This window comes from Staurois parvus, unplaced genomic scaffold (genome assembly GCF_062004578.1).
Source record: "Staurois parvus isolate SC_StPar_1 unplaced genomic scaffold, SC_StPar_1.0 ptg000937l, whole genome shotgun sequence".
Classification (NCBI taxonomy): domain Eukaryota; kingdom Metazoa; phylum Chordata; class Amphibia; order Anura; family Ranidae; genus Staurois; species Staurois parvus.
Genome location: NW_028318733.1, coordinates 1,259,134 through 1,281,896, shown reverse-complemented (window position 1 = coordinate 1,281,896; position 22,763 = coordinate 1,259,134). Strand labels below are relative to the sequence as shown.

At 46.9% G+C, this 22,763-nt stretch overlaps 2 protein-coding genes across 2 annotated transcripts in view; one reads left to right on the top strand and one right to left on the bottom strand.

Annotated features, from left to right (window-relative positions):
* Positions 1 to 22,763, bottom strand: part of SMTNL1 (smoothelin like 1) — a 525,456-nt gene that overhangs the window by 69,517 nt on the left and 433,176 nt on the right. The window lies entirely within an intron of this gene.
* LOC149441902 (uncharacterized) lies at positions 21,557 to 22,516 on the top strand. Its single transcript, XM_089656777.1, has one exon. It carries the CDS (start codon positions 21,557 to 21,559, stop codon positions 22,514 to 22,516), a length of 960 nt encoding a protein of 319 aa, XP_089512903.1.

The following is a 22,763-nucleotide window of genomic DNA, read 5'->3' as shown; positions in this document are numbered from 1 at the left end:
AGTGGGAATCAGTGGTTTGTTTTTGTGTCTATCGCCGTTTGCAGGCAACCTATGTTACACTATGGAATTGCTGCAGGTCATAATTTTACAAGCATATGGGTGCAGGTGTACAGTCCGGAACACAGACAGTGAGCATTCAGGGCCACTTCCCCACGCCTTCACACCTGTCAGATTAAAACCTGTGTGTCCCCACGCCTTCACACCTGTCAGATTAAAAACTATGGGGAAACAGCTGCTGTTTCCCCATAGTGTAACAGGTGGCTCTAGCCACATAAACAACCCACTCATTCATGCTGTACAGGCCAGAGGACCTGTGTGAATGGGGCATTTTTTACTTTTTTTTTTCCTCAGCTCGTTAATTTCAATGGCCTACCTAATGTGTGGGAAAATGCAAAAATACTGCAGGCATATTATTTTAAAAGTGTGTTGCACCTAACCGCGCACATCTGCAAAGGGCATTGCATTTCTTTGCTGTGCTGGAAAATGTGTGTTCTTGCATGCGTTTCTGCACCACCAATGGTCTGAACAAGTCCTAAGGGCCAGTTCACATTATAGAAACAGTCTAGATGTGTTCCTGATGCGTTTTTGCATGCCCTTTTGGCATGCATGTGTAGTGTGTTCCAGTACATTTTGGATGCGTTTTGGACACGTTGCATTCCATTTTTGTATCCCTTCCAGTTAGTTTTTTCTACTTTCTTTTTATTCAATTTAATTAGGGACATGTGCGTTTTAGTACATTCAAGGACGTTTCAATGTGTTCCAGTACAGTTCTGTGCAGAAACAATGCAGTGTGGGCAACTTTGTTTACAGCACCTGCAATGCACTGAAAATGCAAGCGCTGATGCGAACTATGACATTGACAACCATATAATCTTCTGATGCCAAAAAAGCAACTCAAACACATGTAGTGTGAACTGGTCCTAAAGATTATTAGAGGTAAGGAAATGGGACTGACCAGGGATTGTGAATTCAATCAGACTAGTGGTGTTATACAATCAGCAATCGTATAATAACACTGTTCAACAAATTTTTATTTTTTGCCAGTTTTGGAAACAAAAGGATCCATTTCTTAATGAATTTCACATTCTGAGTTCAAATATAACAATGAAATTTGTCAATTGGCTCTAGTTTTTCTGTAAACGGAAAGTTTTCTACTATAGGCGTAATGACTACATAATGCACAATAATTATATAGATAGATGTCTTTCCACAAATATAAAGCAAGTGATATTGACTACATAACAAAGCCTAAATGGCATAATATATTGCATAGGATTACCAAGAAAAATTATAGCCATAAGCAAAGTTGAATCATTTTAATACTTAGGATTCTCACTAGTTTTGTCTTCAGTTTGTGTCGGTTTTGCTTCTCTTGGCTTTTCTCTTGTATTCGAGGAAAGGGCTATCTCTTACAACTGCACGTGACTACACGCTTCAGGTTCTTCCTCATTTGACTCAACCACGAAGGATTCTGGTGCTTTAGGAATTGGTAGCCCCTCTCCATGAGGAACTGGACGTATTGCCGATGGAATATTTGGATAGTGCACAGATAACTTTTTCTTCTTATTTAGCCCTTTTACAATTGGAGGCACCATACAAAAGTAACAATTACTAACATGATCTGTTGGCTCTCTCCAAATCATTGGCACAGCGAAAGGCATAGATGCCTTTTTTCCATTCAACCATTGCTCCAGTGCCGTCCCACAAGAATTGCAGCATATATGTGGTGCCCAGCTCTTGTCCTGGTCTCCTATCTTGCAGCCAAAATACAAGTTGTAGGCTTTCTTAATCATTCCTGTTATCCTCCTTTTTTGTGAGATAAAAGTTATTTCACCGCAGATATAGCAGAAATTATCTGCTTTATTCACACAAGTTCGAGGCATTACTGAGTAGCCTATATAAGCATAAAACGAAATGTAAAGACGCTGTCGAACTACAATCAGCTACAGATACTGCAGCTTTTATGCAGTGAAGTGATGCAATTAAAGGCTAATATTGCATCATCTCAGTATACATGCAATTTTCTATTGGTCACCAGTATCAATTGCGCAATATGCAGCTGAAGTTGCATCATAATTTTGAATGGCTTATGTCATTAGATGGGTGAATATATCATGGAAACTAGAGCCAATCAACATTTTTTAGGGTCATTTTCGGTTTCAGCACCCCAAAATTATGTAAGATTAGCTAATTTTATGCCCAAAACTTTTTACCTGTTGAACAGTGTAATGTGAGATCTGAGCTGTAGCTGATAGAAAATGAGACACATTCGCTTGATCAGTAAATAGTTAAAAAGAGTGGGGCGGTGATCCATAGATTTGCATATGGGACAGGTGATGATGGGGTGGGGGAGGGGGTCAAGTTGTATAAGGAGACAGATTTAAAAGAAGAGAAAAAAGTTACAATGAAATATACACAGCATGAAACTTGCACATTTCCTAATTGGCAGAAGAACAGGACGCAGGTAACATTCATCCACTTTCTAGTCATTAGGCAAAATCATAAATGATTGATCAATATTCCTGGAACTGACACAACCCAGAAAATTGATCTCCATTTTTTTAACATTTATAAATGTCAAGGAGCTTATAATCTAAGGGCAGAAACTCAGCCATGTAACTAGGTCCAATGAACCTAACAGCATGTCTTTTGAGTGTTGGCAGAAACACATCCATACAGGGAAAGCATGCAAACTGGGATGTAGCCATGTCTGGGATTAGAACCCATGATCCAAGTGCTGTAAATTCTGAGCTCTAACCACTAAACCACTGTGGGAGACACAGTTTGAGCTACAATGTAGAATAGTTACATTGTTTAAAAATGATAAAGTGAGCGCTGGTCAAATTATATAGACTACTAAAATGGTATTACACAAGATAAATATAACCACGAACAGTAGTGCATGAACTTGTGAAAGGTCATCCACCCTTGTGACAGTGTACTACACTATTAAGCACCTTTCTGGCTCCTGTGGCTGAGCTAATTCCTCCCCAGGACCATTTGGGCACCCACCCTGATGGATGGATGGCTGGAGCTGGATGACTAACCCATAGCTGCCAGCATACCGCTGCACCCCCAGATGTGTGATGTGTATAACCCATGCGCATTAATACTTTTGTTCTGGTGAGTGTTCAGTTGTGCCAAGAGACTGTAAAATACCTGGGATTTAAAGTATCACAAGGCCAAAGACCATTGGGAGAGGGCAGGAAAGAGGCTGTTTGCCAAATCCCTACACCAACAAGCAGGCATCAAGTGCGTGAATTCCTGGGAGCACCCGGATTCTGCCAGATCTGGATACCAGGATTTGCTGCAAAAGCCAAGCCCCTCTATGAATTACAATGGGAGGAGAGAGGGAACCATCCCTATGGGAAAAAAAACAAGACCAAGCATTCCGAGACATTAAGACTTCCTTAATGCAAGTCCCCTCCCTCGGCCTACCGGACTGTAAGAAACCCTATTATCTGTATGTCAGTGAGAAGCAGGGGAAAGCAGTGGGAGTACCTGGGGTTGTAGCAACGCCCTGTGGCGTACCTTTCCAAACAACTGGACACTTTTCTGGCTAGATTGCCTGCGAGCTATCGCAGCAACAGCTCTCTTGGTGTCCAAAGCTGACAAGTTGTCACTGGCTCAAGAGATCTACCTCTGAATTCCACACCACATTCAGGCATTGATGGATTATAAGGGAAATCACTGGTTCACTAACAAGCTGGATGGTCAAATAAGAGGCCATGCAATGTGAAAATGCAAAGCAAGCTGCTGATCACACAGAATCCTGGCTGAGTAAAGCAGACCATCAAGACCCCTTAAAGCTAAAGCTGACCAGAGAAATCAGGATGAACTCCAGCCCTGCTGTCAACACACCCTGAAGCTGTTGAGTCAATGCACGACGGAGGAAAGGGATACATCTAATATCTGCTAGAAGGAAGAGCTCCAGTTCTGCTCCAGTCACACCCGGAAGCTGCCTGGTCAACGCACAGGAAGGGATATACATTGATATGATGCCTGATAAAAATGCTTTAATATAATTGCTGGTAGCCATAATAATAACCCTGGCTAGAACAATAGGGGGAGGGCAGATCATGTGACCCATGTATCAAGACTACTAGAATGTTATTATCAATGTGAAGACACAGTAACTGACACTTGTGTACATAATGAAACAACTTATTCAATGTGTACTGTAGGGAACCAGATAACCTCATCTATGAAGCTATGTTAAGTGATGCTTTGTTTCTGCTCAAGCTTTTTGCTGCAAAGAACTGGCTGATAACTATTGGGCACAGCTGCAGTACCTCACAGCTACATACAGATTTTGTTTCCCCTCTCAACCCACTCCCCCTTCCAACATCTTGTATTTTTCTGTCTGAAACTAGAGAGATAAGATACATAAGTGTGAAACTGCAAATGCAGACCCAGGATCAGCAGGACTGCCCTTAGCCCCTTAATGCCCTGAGTGGTCATAAATAACATCAAAGGGAGGGAGGGGGGGATGTGGCAGCACCCAAGATATTGCAGAGTTTCCCTTTAAACTTTAACATTTCTAACAGCCTCTGTTTGCAAAAGCGAGGTTATCAGCTCACTTCCCCCCTCCCTAATAAGGGAAATAACCTGTGAAGTAATGTGTTCCAGTCTGTAGCTGGTATTCTTATCTGTAGCTGGTACTGAAGGCCATATACTGCACAGTTTAGAAAGTCTTTTGAATGTACAGAAAGTGAAAGAGGAAAAATATGCATTGTAACATAATTGTTGATATGTATACTCTGTGAGATGCTTTTCAAGGCACTTAGCTTTGCAGACATGAGTCTGGCTAGGTCAAACTAGCTGGTGAATAAAAGGTTTGTTTTCCTCAAGTTCGTGTTAGGAGTTTTATACAGAAGAAATCCTGAACATGTATCATGCAATATTACAATTTAAAACAATATGATATTTAATATGACATCTTGATTCAACGTATCAACCTTTTCTCATCAGCAGTTAGAGCAGTCTTGAGACTTCTATCAGTGTTCAGAAGAGCACTGATTAAAGCTTGTAGGGGGAGTTTTCTTTTTGCTCTAGGAATATGCAAAACCCCTGACCTCTGTCTGGACGGTGCTGATTGGCCCTGTGCTGATCACATGCACTCTCAAGACAAAAAAAACCTCTCTAGCAATACACACTAAACTGAGTAAGTGCAGAATGGCTACAGTTCAGTCTGTCTTATCAGGATAAGATGTGGACATTTGAACAAGAGGAGGAGCAGAGAAGTCAGGATCAAATTGCCTTTTCACACAATGCAGAGGACTAACCCCTTAGGTTCCACAGTGAGTATAACAAGCATGCTTTACTGCATATACAGACTGCACCTTATGTGAATGTCAAACGATGGGATGAGATAAGGGCCTGGACTAATGACTGATTTGATAATGCTTGTTTGCACTCCGCCCCCTTTTGGGAAGGATTTGTCAAGCCAAGAGCTGAGAGAGAGAGAGAAAAGGATTTAAAAAAAAAAAAAAATAATGGCATGGAGTCCCCCTCCAAATCCATAACAGACCCTTATCCGAGCATGCAGAAACCACATGCCTTCAAAGATGTATTTCCTTTGTTGAATTGCCTGCTTGGTTCACACTAGATGCAATTTAAAATTGTGCTTTTTGCTGGCAATTTCACCGTGTTTTCTGTAGATTTACCAATGAGTTATTGTGTTTTCAATTTTGTTTTGCATTGCGATTTCTATTGTAGTCTATATGTGAAATTGCAGAAAAAGTTAGACAAGAACTACTTTTGAAATTGTACTGCAGCAAATTGCATATGTTAAGACACTCACATCCACATTCATTAGATCCAATATCAGGTACAATTTAAATTCCCAAATCGCACCTGAAATTGTGCACCCTGGATGCGACTTGGCATGCGATTTGCATGCCCTGCAACTTGCAAATCGCATACCAAATTGCACCTGATGTGACCGGGGGCTAACACCACAGTCACATCTAATCTGATTTGGAAATTGGGCAACTTACAGTGAAGTCGCATTATTTCAAAATCAGATTGGATGTGAATGGAGCCTATAGTGGACAATAGGGTGTGACTTGGCTAACGATTTGCAAGTCGCCTGGCATGCAAATCACATGCTAAATTGCACCTGATGTGAATGGGGGCCACCCTGGTCACATCAAAGCGGATTTTGAAGAGGTGCGACTTATACTATGGTCATATCATGTGACTTACAATGAAGTCAATGGGCAGCACAGTGGCTAAATGGTTAGCACTTTTGCCTGGCAGTACTAGGGTCGTTGCTTCGAATCCAAGCCATGGCACCACCTGCCTGGAATTTGCATGTTCTCCCTATGCCTGCGTGGATTTCCTCCGGGTACTCCGGTTTCCTCCCACACTCCAAAGACATGCTGGTAGGTTAATTGGCTCCTGTCTAAATTGGCCCTAGTATGTGTATGTATGAATGTGAGTTAGGCACCTTAGATTGTACACCCCTTGAGGGTTAGGGACTGATGTGAATGTACAATATATATATATATATATATGTGTGTAAAGCACTACGTAAATGGACAGTGCTATATAAGTACCTGGAATAAATAAATAAAGTCGCATGATTTCAAAGTTGGGAGATATGCTGATTTAAAGTGCGATTTGCAAGACATCTGAAACAGATCTCTCTGCAAATCGCATTAAAAGTAGTGTTTTCATTACTTTAGAAATTGTTGCTCCAACCAAGTTTGAACCACACCAATATGAACGCTCTAATAGCTGTCACATTGAGTGCAACTTGGCATGTGATTTGCATGACATGAGACTTGCAAATCGTATGCCAAGTCGCACCCTATTGTCTGCTATTAGAGCGGTCACATGGGTGCGTTTCCGACACTGATTTCTAAAGTAGTACATGTACTACTTTTGTGGCGATTTGCATAGATATCTGTGTCAGATGTCTTGCAAATCGCAAGAAAATCGGCATTTTCACTGTAAGTCGCACGATTTCTAAATCGGCTTTGATGTGACCGGGGTGTAAGGCCTTTTTATGTTTGATTTCCTGAGTGTTTTTCCGATTTATGGGAAATCCCACGTACTAGCAAAAGTGAATTGGCATTTTCAGTATTGCATGCAAGATGTGGTCATGTGACTGCCTTAACTCGTGATAGTCTGGAGTGAATTGTGCCCATAGTGCCAATAAATATTGCCATGGGGTTCCCCTTCACATCCCTGTTCAATGTTCTGTTGTATGCTGCACAGGTACACTTCACTGTGGCTTTCTTTCTGACTCTGATTTGTGGGGCCTGCATACCAAGAGTTAACACAGGTGGGAAGAGAATTAATCAGGTGCAAACACTTTCTCTTACCAAAGGAATGACAGTGGTGGGTGTGGCCTATGTTATATAAAGAGTTGTAGTAGTGGGTAATTACTCCTTGTGTAGGCCTATAGGCCAGGTTATTTTCAGCAAGTCCTTGCCTGTGGTGGTTTGGGGAGGAAGAGATATTGTGGTGAATTGCCCCAGACCACACTCACACTGTGTTTTGATGTGGGCTGTAAATGTTTTGCATTTTTTTCCTTTTAAAGTGTGTTTGTGTGTTATTGTACAATGATTGGTGTTTATTATCTTTGCATTGTAATCCTAACACATGTCAATTGCTCAGCTCTTCCAAATCTGCACTTGGCTATAGTTTGCTTGCTTATTTAGACTGAAATGCAGTTTTCGGACAAACCTGATGATAAATGTATGTGTGTGGAATTTGGGGAGGAGGGAGGTATTTGCTATTTTGGCACGTATGTATTTTTATATTGATATTTTAATCTGCAGCTTGTTTTGTGGATAGATAAGCCTACTAAGTGATTCATATTAACAGTTTGTTTCCTGCTGTAATCTGTGAAAGCACAGTTCATTAGTATAATCTTTTAGATTGTAAACTCTTATGAGCAGGACTGTTCTATTTTAGCAACATCAATCCTGCTTTTTTCTCCCACCAAGAAATTGATTACCTACTTGTTGCTGCTGTCCAAATAAATGTGAAATATGTATTTGATCAATAAAGGTTTGGACTATGTTTATTTTTTGGGGGGTTATTTCATGTTCAAGTTCAATATACTAGCACCCCTAACACATATTTTGTGAGCTATATAATATGCTCAAATCTAGCTTGTTAGAGTGCACATATGCAAGTATGCCCAAACTAACAAACCAAAAGCCCTCTATTGCACCATAAGACCATGTTATGTACCAATGAATAGGTTGTGTTCAATGTGCAGCTAGCTATTCTTTTTCTACAATCCTCTTAACAGTAATAAATTAGGCCCCCAATTTATGTTGACTTTGGGCCTTTACCGGCAAACATATATTCACCAATGCCAAATACACAATAGAGCTGCAAACATATTCGCCAATGCCAAATACACAGCAGAGCTGCAAACATATATTCACCAATGTCATATACACAGTAGAGATGCAAACATATATTCAACAATGTGCAGCTAACTATTCTTTTTCTACAATCCTCTTAACAGTAATAAATTAGGCCCCCAATTTATGTTGACTTTGGGCCTTTACAGGCAAACATATATTCAGCAATGCCAAATACACAATAGAGCTACAAACATATATTTGCCAATGCCAAATCCACAATAGAACTGCAAACATATAGTTGCAAATGTCATATACACAATGGAGCTGCATGGAAAATTGCTATGGTGCACAAATAAACACCAAGACAGCTGTTGGAGGAAGCACTAGAGCAGATGTCATACCGGAAATATATAATCACGTTTGCGGAAAGACGTTTGCACACGCCCGGAAGTGGTAGATGGGAGTGTAGTTAGGAGAGTTTAGTGGTAATTTGCAAGTCTATTTTTTGGCTTTGTGAATTGTTCTTTTGTGGAATTCCAGCCCACATCTGGACATGGCGAGATCGCTGTTCTCGACCAAGGAGCTGATCCTCATTTGCCGGGGAAACATTACTATTAATTGTTGTATTTTCAGTTGAAAACATGTCCAATTCCTAGATACATCGAGGTTCAAGATATCCCATAGAAGACATTGTTCTTCCTAACTATACAGGTGGCACAGACACAAGCATACACCCAGGGCCACTGTTAGATATCATGGGGCCCCGTACAGCATATCTGACAGCCCCCCAACGCCAGAGAAAATATCCAAATTATATTTATGGTAAAAATACACTAAAAACTTTATTAATGGACACAATCCCAACCATATTCCTGTGAAATCTAAATGATAAAACTGTACTGAGTTCATAAATAAAGCTGTGTGTGTAACTGAGGTCTTGGGACTCATTCACATGGGTGCTGTGTCGTGTAGAGTGTAAATCAGTGGTTTGTTTTTGTGGTTGTCACAGTTTGCAGGCAACCTATGTTACACTATGGAAATGCTGCAGGTCCTAATTTGACAAGCATATGGGTGCAGGTGTACAGCCCTGAACACAGACAGTGAGCATTCAGGGCCACTTCCCCACGCCTTCAAACCTGTCAGATTAAACCCTGTGTTCCTACAGCTGCTGTGTCCCCACTCATTCATGCTGTACAGGCCAGAGGACCTGTGCGAATGTGGCATTTTTTACTTTTTTTCCTCAGCTCAATAATTTCAATGGGCTGCCTAACGTGTGGGAACATGCAAAAATACTGCAGGCATATTATTGTAAAAGTGTGTTGCACCTAACTGCACAGTAGTGTGGTGCCATGCGTTTTGGTGGCTGTGAATGCGTATGTGTTTACTAGACGTGTGGAGCTGCAAATAAGTTTTTATCATGGTACCTGCGCACATCTGCGGATGGCATTGCATTTCTTTGCTGTGTAGGAAAATGCGTGCTCTTGCATGCATTTCTGCATCACAAATGGTGTGAGCAAGTCCTAAGGGCCAGTTCACACTATAGAAACACAGTCTAGATGTGTTCCAGATGCGTTTTTGCATGCACTTTTTTGATGCATGTTTAGCGTGTTCCAGAGCATTTTGGATGCGTTTTTGATGTGTTCCAGTGCATTTTGGATGTGTTTTTGAAGTGTTCCAATGCATTTTTTTTAATGCATTCCAGTTAATTTTTTCCCCTCTCTTTTTCTTAAATTTAATTAGGGACATGTGTGTTTTAGTGCATTACAGGGTGTTTTAACTCGTTCCAGTACAGTTCTATGCATTAACAATGCAGCCTGTTTGATTTTTTTGGCAGCACCTGCAATGTGATGGATATGGTAAAATGCCTATTTGATTTCCTGTTTAAAATGTACATTTTATATACATATTTACTTTTATACTTTTTCATATTTCTAAATATATGTGTTGTGCGTATATATTTTGTCTGCTGGGCTTTGCAGTCCTCCTTAGCTTGTTTGTTCAGAGCGATGTTCTCAACCCCTCCCTTCGAGCTGTGAGGATCTTGTACTTAGTCCTTGAACATGTGAGGGGGAGTGAAGAGATAACGGGCTTAAGTATCAAGTTTCTGCACTTCTCCCATGATTCAGCCAAGCAAAATGTGCCTTTTAGAATGTGAAGTAATAGTGACGTATACTCTATTGTTCTCCTTGTATAAAAGGTTAAGCACTGCCCTGCAATAAAGAGATGATGTGAAAGTGGTTATACTGGACATTTGTCAGTGTAATTATTTCGGCGTGCACGCAATCCATATCTCAAAATCAGGAGCAGAAGCAGACATTCAACCCTGAGCCCAATTGTGGTTCCTAAAACCTTTACAGCTGGCGCCTACGCGGGGCCCAGGTTCTGACCGACGGAAGACCACGCGAGAGACTGAGCGGCTGGCCGGGACAGACCAAAAGGGATTTGTGCATCCCCTGAGAGTACGGTAGGTACTTTTACTATTACCACTGTACGATTTGTTTCTGTCCTGTCTGGCCACCAGTCTTATCGGCTTCCGGAGGCCATCTAGAGGCAGGTCATTTTTATTCCTCGCCTGGGGCAGTTTAAATAACCTGCCACTGGATCTCTGCTGGCTGTGTATTATTTGTTCAGTGTCTGTCATCCTGTGCGACTGTGATAACTCAGTACACTGAAAGATAAGTTGCAATCGAGTGTCCTGACCAGGTGAGCTGTCGGCCCCTGGAAGACGGAACCTTGCAACAAGCGTCTACGGACGGTGACTCGGGGTTGACAGTGTGGGAGACCCCTGAGGGTTTAGCTCAGCTGCTGAAGATTCACGGAGCGAGGGGCAGCTGTTGTATTGTCCTGTTCTGAGTGTATTTGTGGATTACTGTTTGTTCTGAGATAAAACAGAAAGTAGCGGTGGAGGGATATTAATCCATTAGTTGCCCGAACTGCCTCTGAAGCCATTAGCTGAGACTACGGTGAAAGAACAGAACAGAGCGAGAAGAGCTTGGATACGAGCTAGGTGACCCAGAGAGGGGGGGGGGGGGGAATATGGGTCAGAAAACAGCCAAACCACAGCAAGGATTGCTAGCATGTGATATTGTGAAGAGGAGAGAAGGTAGTGAAGTAGTTAAAAAGTTATCTAAAGTAGCAAAAGTTTGTGACCTCAAGATCAGCGTTGCGTGATTGCAGCCAGAGGACTGGTGTAAATTATTGTAGGAACAGAGAGGAATTTTATGTGATAAAGGTTTACTGACTGTGGTAGAAGCTTGGTATAGAACTGCAAAAGCATTATATAAAGAAGGATGGTTGGAAGAAATTCAAGAAAATGGCGATTGCACAATGCATGTGTATCACAAGATTGAAAATGGAAGTGTGCTAAAACCACCACCCTATGACGATAGAATTCAGAACAAAGGAGGGCAGGGACAGCCCTGCCCTTCGTCTAATGCCCACTTTATTCCCACCACCCCAGCCCAAACACAACCCACCAGCAGCCATCTTGCTGTACCTGTATTGTCACTTCCTGTCCAGCCCAGTGCACTTCCGCCTAGCGGCCATCTTGGTACACCCGGAAGGCCCAAACAAGGCGTATATCCAGTTCTCCCTGTTCTAAACCAGGATGGTTCCTACCACACTCCGGTTTTCCCCAATATGGAAGTGTCACCTTCACAAGCCGGATACATGAATTACAATGCATTTGAGTCAGATGATCGACAGCCGCAAGCGACAAGGACACCAATAGATTTGACTCCCGAACCCACGCACAGTGGAGTGCAACCTAAACAGGAACAGTACACAAGATAGCCCCGACATTCAAGATTACAGGAAGGGGCACCGGTAATGTATGTCGCTTTTACCCCATCACAAGCAGCGGCCTTAGTGACGAGTCTGCCTGACCCAAAGAAACAGCCAATGCCCTTTTACCACAGGGTACAAGAAACTTACTCTTGCTGCTTGGAAAGACCTGCTCAGTCTATGCCAAATTAAAGCAGGAAATGTTTTCTGGCCGTTCATGCTGACGACCTTCAATGATGCCTACCTGACAAATGCTATTTCCTATTCTTCAGGTGTGGAGTTCTGTGCCCAACTCCACAACTGGGCAAAGGAGAAATTGGTGGATCAGACTACCATGATTCAAGACATCACCCAAGATAAAGGGGAGTCTGTGGAGAAGTATCATGCCAGACTCATACAGGCCTTTGATGATCTGGACTTCTCTCAATATGAAAAGGCACATACACACATGCTCTCAACTGCTTTTGTTTCAGGGCTCAAAGAGGAAAAGGCCTGATGGTGGCCCGCCCTGAGTACTGCTCTATGAAGATGTCTGATTTACTGTTGGTGGCCAGAGGCATAGAAAACCAAAAAAGGAAAAAAAACAACGCCCCTTATGGTGGTCAATAGAGATGAGCGAAGTATTAAAAAATTCGATTCGGCTGATTCGGCGAATTCGCGGAATAAATTCGATTCGCTGCGAATTTAACTTATAAAAAGGGTGTTTCTAGGCTTCAGAGAGCCTTTATATTAGTGCAGAACACTGTACCTTTAATTTAAATGCCCTTGGAGTCTGCTGGGGAAGAGAAATAATACTGTCAGTCAGTATGACATGCAGATGAGTGCCGTCAATCTTAGAATCACCGCACACTTCACTCATTTGGGCAGTCACGGGGCCAAAACCAGAGTGTGGAGCCACAGTGTGGCGGTGGAGGCAGCAGCAATGGGAGGCCATACAGCACCCTATGACAAAATGGAACCCACCAGCAGTGTGAGGAGACCTGAAAGTGGCACATGGCAGAGTGTGGCGATGGAGACAGCAGCAATGGGAGGCCGTACAGGGACCCATGACACACTCTGGACCTGGCAGCAGCATGAGGAGGCGGTACAGGGGCCATGACAGATTACGGGCCTGGCAGCAGCATGAGGAGTCGGTACGGGGGCCCATGGCAGATTACGGGCCTGGCAGCAGCAATGGGAGGCCATACAGCACCCTATGACAAACTGGAACCCACCAGCAGTGTGAGGAGACCTGAAAGTGGCACATGGCAGAGTGTGGCGATGGAGACAGCTGCAATGGGAGGCCGTACAGGGACCCATGACACACTCTGGACCTGGCAGCAGCATGAGGAGGCGGTACAGGGGCCCATGACAGATTACGGGCCTGGCAGCAGCATGAGGAGTCGGTACGGGGGCCCATGGCAGATTACGGGCCTGGCAGCAGCAATGGGAGGCCATACAGCACCCTATGACAAAATGGAACCCACCAGCAGTGTGAGGAGACCTGAAAGTGGCACATGGCAGAGTGTGGCGATGGAAACAGCAGCAATGGGAGGCCGTACAGGGACCCATGACACACTCTGGACCTGGCAGCAGCATGAGGAGGCGGTACAGGGGCCCATGACAGATTACGGGCCTGGCAGCAGCATGAGGAGTCGGTACGGGGGCCCATGGCAGATTACGGGCCTGACAGCAGCAATGGGAGGCCATACAGCACCCTATGACAAAATGGAACCCACCAGCAGTGTGAGGAGACCTGAAAGTGGCACATGGCAGAGTGTGGCGATGGAGACAGCAGCAATGGGAGGCCGTACAGGGACCCATGACACACTCTGGACCTGGCAGCAGCATGAGGAGGCGGTACAGGGGCCCATGACAGATTACGGGCCTGGCAGCAGCATGAGGAGTCGGTACGGGGGCCCATGGCAGATTACGGGCCTGACAGCAGCAATGGGAGGCCATACAGCACCCTATGACAAAATGGAACCCACCAGCAGTGTGAGGAGACCTAAAAGTGGCACATGGCAGAGTGTGGCGATGGAGACAGCAGCAATGGGAGGCCGTACAGGGACCCATGACACACTCTGGACCTGGCAGCAGCATGAGGAGGCGGTACAGGGGCCCATGACAGATTACGGGCCTGGCAGCAGCATGAGGAGTCGGTACGGGGGCCCATGGCAGATTACGGGCCTGGCAGCAGCAATGGGAGGCCATACAGCACCCTATGACAAAATGGAACCCACCAGCAGTGTGAGGAGACCTAAAAGTGGCACATGGCAGAGTGTGGCGATGGAGACAGCAGCAATGGGAGGCCGTACAGGGACCCATGACACACTCTGGACCTGGCAGCAGCATGAGGAGGCGGTACAGGGGCCCATGACAGATTACGGGCCTGGCAGCAGCATGAGGAGTCGGTACGGGGGCCCATGGCAGATTACGGGCCTGGCAGCAGCAATGGGAGGCCATACAGCACCCTATGACAAAATGGAACCCACCAGCAGTGTGAGGAGACCTGAAAGTGGCACATGGCAGAGTGTGGCGATGGAGACAGCAGCAATGGGAGGCCGTACAGGGACCCATGACACACTCTGGACCTGGCAGCAGCATGAGGAGGCGGTACAGGGGCCCATGACAGATTACGGGCCTGGCAGCAGCATGAGGAGTCGGTACGGGGGCCCATGGCAGATTACGGGCCTGGCAGCAGCATGAGGAGGCGGTATAGGGGCCCATGGCAGAGTGGCGGAGCGTAAGCAGCTAAAATTGAAGGCCATACAGAGGCCTATGTTAAAAAGTCCCCCCAGCAGCAGCGTGGGGAGACGACTAATAGTCGTCGACTATCTAGAGTCCAATGGCAGAGTGGCGGAGCAGAAGCAGCTTCAATTGAAGGCCATACACAGGCCTAGGTTTAAAAGTCCCTCACAGTTAATTCCAATAACGAACTCTACTCCTCCGTGCAATCTACTTACGAGACCCTGGGCAGGTCTGGGTCCAATTTGTGGTAGAGACTGGTTTTGTTCAGCCATGCTTGAGCGAGTAATAACAGGTCTGTGCTGCCCTTTGGTGTCTGGCTTAATGCGCACAACACTGAACGTCCCAGCGTTTGTCAACGATTTGCCGTTAAGTGATGCAAACCCGCTGAACCACGTTCATGAGGAGCCGGTACAGGGGGCCATGAATCAGTATGGACCTGGCAGCAGCATGAGCAGACGACAGAGGCACATGGAGCAGGGTGGTGGTGTAGGCAGCATTATTCTGAAGCCATACACAGGCCTAGGTTAAAAAGCGGAAGCCGTCAGCAGCGTGAGCAGACGACAGAGACACATGGCGCAGGGTGGCGGTGGATGCAGCAGTATTCGGAAGCCAAACACAGGCCTCGGTTAAAAAGCGGAAGCCGTCAGCAGCGTGAGCAGACGACAGAGGCACATGGCGCAGGGTGGCGGTGGAGGCAGCAGCAATGGAAGGCCATACAGCACCCTATCACAAAATGGAACCCACCAACAGTGTAAGGAGACCTGAAAGTGGCACATGGCAGAGTCTGGCGATGAAGTCAGCAGCAATGGGAGGCCGTACAGGGACCCATGACACACTCTGGACCTGGCAGCAGCAAGAGGAGGCGGTACAGGGGCCCATGGCAGAGTGGCGAAGCGTAAGCAGCTTAAATTGAAGGCCATACACAGGCCTATGTTAAAAATAATAACATGTTTGGGGCATGATTCATGGCGGATTAAGTCAGTTGTGTCAGGAACTGGTGGTTTGAAATCCAGACTAATCCACGCCTGATTCATTTTCACAAACGTGAGTCTCTCCACACTTTGGGTGGACAGTCGTGTCCTCCGCGGAGTTACAATACCTCCTGCCGCACTAAACACGCGCTCAGATGCCACGCTACTGGCCGGGCATGACAGCCTTTCAAGGGCAAATTCAGCTAGTTGGGTCCAAAGGTCAAGTTTCGTTGCCCAGTAGTCAAGGGGATTGTCTACCTCGGTTGGCAGGGTGCTGTCCAAGTAGGCCCAAGCCTGTTGTTTGAGGTCCTGCTCCAGGTCCACCTGATGCTGCTGCTGCTGCGGCTGGTTAGTAGTTTCCTCACTGCACTGGTGAAGAAAGCTACTCATCATCGACTGCAGACTGAGGCAGCCGCTGCTGGTGGAGCTGCCACTGCTCCTACCACCCCACCCCTCCCCTGCTGCCATGGCAGCGGAACGCGAGCGCACAGGGCCCACAGTGTCTGAGGATGGACGTTGGCGCACAAAGGCAGAGACCAACTGACTACATAGGTGGTTTTTATAGTAATTTATTTTGGCCTCCCTCTCAGCAGGTGTGAAAAAGGCCACCATTTTTGAACGGTAGCGAGGGTCCAACAAGGTGGACAGCCAAAAGTCATCCCTCTGTCTGATGGTTATTATTCGGCTGTCGCTACGCAAGCAACCGAGCATGCTATGGGCCATTTGTGCCAAGGAATGCGAGGGACTCCCTGCCTCCATCTCCACAGCATACTGCCACGGTGCGTCTGGGTCCTCTGTCTCCTCCTCCTCCTCCTCTACCAGATGCTCCTGCTCCTCCACTCCTGTCCGCTGAGTGGAAAAACCACCCATTTCACTCAATAATTCCTGAGCACAAATGTCCTTCTCTACCTCCTCCTCTTCTTCCTGTCCTGCCCCCACAGGGGTCATGTGGCGTTGAGATCTGTGCGCCACGTCTACCGCACCCTGACCAGCCATTGTTAACAGCATTTGTTCCAGGACGTGCAACAGAGGAATGACGTCGTTCATCCCATAGTCCTGCCGACTCATGAATAGCGTGGCCTCCTCAAAGGGCCTGAGCAAGCGGCAGGTGTCACGCATGAGCTGCCAATGGCTGACATCTAAGTTACACAGGGGAGTACCTTTATCCGCTTGTAACATCAGGAAATCGGTGATGGCCTTTCGCTGTTCGTAAAGGCGGTCTAACATATGTAGGGTTGAATTCCACCTTGTTGCAACGTCGCAGATCAGGCGATGCTGTGGAATTCCGTTCTGCCGCTGCAGCTCAAGGAGGGTGTGCTTTGCGGTGTAGGAATGGCTGAAATGCATGCAAAGTTTACGTGACATTTTAAGGATGTCTTGCAGTGGGATGGTGGATTTTAGGAACCGCTTGACAACCAGATTGAACACGTGAGCCATGCATGGTGCATGGCACAACCTTCCTTGACGCAGAGCAGACACCATGTTCTTTCCGTTGTCGGTCAACATGGTTCCGATTTTCAGTTTGTGCGGAGACATCCATCTGTCGATTTCTCTGTTCATTACACTCAGAAGTTCCTCCCCTGTGTGACTACGTTCGCCAAGGCATACCAGGTGCAGCACAGCGTGACACCGTTGCACCCTGCACATGTGATATGCCGGTCGGGTAATGGGACTTGGCACGGGGGTGGCGGCTGAGGACACGGCGGAAGAAGAGGTGGTAGAGGCGGACATCTTTGCTGGACCAAGGACGTGCAAACGTGGAGGCAAAAGCGGCGTGACCTGTCCAAGTTGCTGGTGCGGCTGTGCTGGCACCACGTTCACCCAGTGGGCCGTAAATGACATGTACTGTCCCTGACCGTAGTTACAGCTCCACACGTCGGCGCTGCCGTGCACTTTGGCAGAGACCGACATGCTCAAAGACTGGCCCACCATCTCTTCTACATGTGAATGCAGGGCTGGCACTGCCTTTTTGGCGAAGAAATGCCGGCTTGGCACTCTCCACCACGGCGCAGCACAAGCCATCATTTCTCGGAAAGGTGCTGAGTCCACCACTTGGAAAGGGAGGGACTGCAGCACCAGCAACTTGGACAGGAGGACATTCAGCTTCTGCACCGTCGGGTGCGTGCTCGCAAACTGTTGTCTCTTGGAAACAGATTCCAAGAAAGACTGCTGACGGAATCCGTGAAGAGGAGTAGCAGGAGAAGGAGCATCTGAACGAGCGGAAGATGCCAACGAGCAACAACTCCCCTCAGCAGAGGTGTTGGAGCCTTGACTGGCTGATAGAGGGCGATTGACGTCAGGTGACGGAGCAAGTAACGGAGCGGGTGATGGAGCGGGGGCTGGGGCAGGCAGAACCGCCGTATCTTTATCACGGTTTTCCCAGGCCACCGAATGGCGATGCTGCATATGCTGACGCAACGCTGTAGTCCCAACATGGGCCCCCTGGCCACGCTTGACTTTCTGGCCACATATTCGACATACGGCTACGTTTACTTCCTCGGGCGGCTTGACGAAAAATTGCCACACCGCCGAGTAGGAAACTTTGCCCCCGCTACTCCTCACTGGCTGACTGCTACTTCCTCCGTGCACACCGGCACCACTACTGGCCGTGGTGGTAGGCTGCAGTGGAGCTGGTGCTGTACTCCGTGGCCGTTTGCCTCCACTGACACTGCTGCGACCCTGCTGCCTCCTGGGCAACCCACCGACTTTTTTGCTCGCTGCCAAGCTGGCACCCTCTTCTCCTGATGATGCGGAAGCAATAGCCTGATGACGACGAGGCTGCCAAGTGCGATCAGCCTCATCATCATCAATTAGGGTCTCCGCCTCACTACTAGCCCCCTCGGCTGCGTGTGGGTCAGGAGACAGACCTGTCTCTAGACCGGCTACCGAGCCACTCTCCTCGCCAGTACTTCTTCGCCTGGCTGCTGAAGAGGCGGATGTCTCCCCCCATTCCTGACCGCCCTCTGTTAGCTCTTCCTCACTGTACAGTGGGGCTGAGCCCACAGCATGCGATACTTCGCTTGGTGAGGGAACACCAAAGGACAGGGGCAGGTAGAGGACACGTGATTTCAGTGGGCTTGCTCCCGGGCCATGCCAACTAACGGTTGTGTCTGACGTACCCACCGACCGTTGGCTGTAGGTGTCAGAGGTGACCTGGGAAGAGGAAGATGACCGAGCCAACCAATCGATGACGGCAGGGTTGTCGGTGGAGACACGACCGCTGGATGACACCGGGAGCACTGGCCTCTGGCTGCGACTAGTGCTGCCTCGACCCCTTCCTCTGCTGCCACGTCTGCTCGCTCCTGAAACATTGCCTCCTCTGCCACTCCTCTGCATGTTGTCTGACATACTCTTTAATTCTATAAGCACCCCAAAAATAACGTAACGATTCTGTGTCCCTCAGTAACAATTCTGTGTCCCTGAGTAACGATTCTGTGTCCCTGAGTAACGATTCTGTGTCCCTGAGTAACGATTCTGTGTCCCTCAGTAACGATTCTGTGTCCCTGAGTAACGATTCTGTGTCCCTCAGTAACGATTCTGTGTCCCTGAGTAACAATTCTGTGTCCCTCAGTAACGATTCTGTGTCCCTGAGTAACAATTCTGTGTCCCTGAGTAACAATTCTGTGTCCCTGAGTAACTATTCTGTGTCCCTGAGTAACGATTCTGTGTCCCTGAGTAACGATTCTGTGTCCCTCAGTAACGATTCTGTGTCCCTCAGTAACGATTCTGTGTCCCTGAGTAACGATTCTGTGTCCCTGAGTAACAATTCTGTGTCCCTGAGTAACAATTCTTTGTCCCTGAGTAACGATTCTGTGTCCCTGATTAACGATTCTGTGTCCCTGAGTAACGATTCTGTGTCCCTGAGTAACGATTCTGTGTCCCTGATTAACGATTCTGTGTCCCTGAGTAACGATTCTGTGTCCCTGAGTAACGATTCTGTGTCCCTCAGTAACGATTCTGTGTCCCTCAGTAACGATTCTGTGTCCCTGAGTAACGATTCTGTGTCCCTGAGTAACGATTCTGTGTCCCTCAGTAACGATTCTGTGTCCCTGAGTAACGATTCTGTGTCCCTGAGTAACGATTCTGTGTCCCTGAGTAACGATTCTGTGTCCCTGAGTAACGATTCTGTGTCCCTGAGTAACGATTCTGTGTCCCTGAGTAACGATTCTGTGTCCCTCAGTAACGATTCTGTGTCCCTGAGTAACGATTCTGTGTCCCTGAGTAACAATTCTGTGTCCCTGAGTAACGATTCTGTGTCCCTGAGTAACGATTCTGTGTCCCTCAGTAACAATTCTGTGTCCCTGAGTAACAATTCTGTGTCCCTGAGTAACAATTCTGTGTCCCTGAGTAACAATTCTGTGTCCCTGAGTAACGATTCTGTGTCCCTGAGTAACAATTCTGTGTCCCTGAGTAACAATTCTGTGTCCCTGAGTAACAATTCTGTGTCCCTGAGTAACAATTCTGTGTCTGTCCCTGAGTAACAATTCTGTGTCCCTGAGTAACAATTCTGTGTCCCTGAGTAACGATTCTGTGTCCCTAAGTAACGATTCTGTGGCCCTAAAGTCTCTGTTGTGCTAACTCTGTCCCTAATACAGAGAGGTCTGTCTCTCTTGAATGACCGGAGGCTAATGGAGAATTCTAAGATGGTTGCGATTTATAGCTCCACCATTACACAGTGCTGGCTGGCTGGCTGCTGATTGGCTAATGCGATCACATGTCATGAATGAATGCATTATGGGTCAGCGCGCCTTGTCTGCGCGCCTTCCCAGAGATCCCCGCTCCGTCGCCACACATGTCGCCGCCATTTTTGGGAAAATTCGATTCGTGCATCCGAAGTTTGCTAATTTTCGGATTCGGCGTGAATCGAATATTTCATAATCTTCGAAACGAATTCCACTTCGTCATGTTCGATTCGCTCATCTCTAGTGGTCAATGACGAAGATCCCACCTACACTCATCCACCACCACTGCCCAATATCAGAGAAAGGATCACCTGTTATAACTGTGAAAAATGGGGACACTTTAGAAGAGAATGCAGAGCCCCAAGACATCCCAGACAAGACAGGGACCCCCGGGAAGGACAGCGTGAACATCAACCACCACACCCCAACTCTCGCAGGGAAATGGGCAAACCCGTGTCATCCCTTATGGCAGTGTCCTCGAATGGGACTGGGGGACCCCTTGCAAAGGTCACGTTACCCATACAAGGAAAACCTACCACCTTTCTCGTTGACACGGGTGCAGCCAGGAGCGTGCTGAGGGCTGAGGACCTGCCTGCTGATTCTTTACTTTCCACTATTGATGTTTCCTGCGTGGGTGTGGATGGGGTGCCCCGCTCCAGCCCACTTACAGAGCCACTCCACAAGTGGGGACATTTCCTGATTTGCTTGCCAGATTTGTGGTGTCCTCTACATGTCCCTTAAATCTGGTAGGAGCTGACGTGCTGTCCAGACTGCAGGCCTCAATCAAATTCACGCCTGAAGGAGGAGTGAAACTACACACTCCCCTATCCTTGGAGGACTCCTCTGCCTTGTGCTCCTTACTCCTCATGATGACATTACATGAAGCAATATCCACCGCTCCTGCCTTGGAACTTCCAGATTATGAGAAACCTTTCAAACTGTTTGTGTCAGAAAAGCAAGGCCACACCACGGGGGTCCTAGCTCAAGTAGATGGAGGGCAGACCAGATCCATTGGGTACTATTCTTGCCATTTGGACCCCATAGCTAGGGGTGGTCCTTCATGTCTAAGACCTGTTTTGCTGCTCAAGCACTGTTGGACAAAACTTCAGACCTCGTTTTAGCACACCCCCTGCTTCTTCTGGCACCGCATGACATTGCTGCCATCCTGAATCGGGTACAACCCCGACACCTGTCCACGGCCAGACATTTACGGTTGCAAATCTCCCTCCTCATTCCTAACAATGTGACCCTCCAAAGGTGTCTCACCCTCAACCCGGCCACCCTTCTGCCATTTTTCGAGGGGGAAGAAGAAGGCGAAGGTGAAAAAGGAGACCCCTGCACTACTCCACATGACTGCCTCGAAATGATGCGCATGGAAACCACACATCTCCCTACAGTGAGTGAAATTCCTCTGGAAAACCCTGACTACACACTTTTTGTGAATGGCTCCAGATATGCAGATGAAGGAGCCAAGTACCACACAGGTTATGCTGTGACCTCTGAATTTGAAATTCTACAAGCACGGGTATTACCACCAACTTTATCTGCCCAAGAAGCAGATCTTCAAGCCCTCACTACAGCGTGTAAGATGGCAGAAGGTAAAAGAGCCAACATTTACACAGACTCAAGGTACACCTTTGGAGTAGCTCATGATTTTGGTATCATGTGGAAAGCCAGAGGGCTTCTGACAGCGGCTGGAACACCGGTGAAACACGGCCCAGCCATCAAGGATTTAATGGATGCACTGCTCCTGCCTGACCAAGTGGCAGTCTTGAAGGTTAAAGCACATGGCAAATTGAATTCTCAAGAGGCCAGAGGGAACCACTTGGCGGATATAGCTGCCAAAGAAGCAGCAAAAAAACAACGAAAAACAGCCGAGGTGGCCAAAGAGGAGAGTGAGACCTCAGCGCAGATGCTTTTGGCGGTGCATGTGCCATCTGACAAGCAATACCTGATCTCTATGCAAATGGATGCTTATACAGAAGAAAGGCTGGAATGGATTGATAAAGGAGCAGACTAGGATGGAGAACTGTATTCGATGAAAGGAAAAACTTGTTTACCAAAATATATGTATCCAGCAGTTGTCCAATGGGTGCATGGACATGCACATCCCTCTAAGAAATTAATGAATTCACTGACCAGCCAGTATTACTGGGCTCCAGGGATAACCACTTAACCAGAAATTACTGCGCCTCGTGTGTATTATGTGCAAAATGCAACCCAGGGAGAACAGAAAAGACACCGCAGAAACATCTGGCAAAACCCCT

Bases quoted from the DNA above. Each gene is read 5' to 3' on its own strand.
- LOC149441902 (XM_089656777.1), top strand. From the start codon at position 21,557: ATGTCTAAGACCTGTTTTGCTGCTCAAGCACTGTTGGACAAAACTTCA.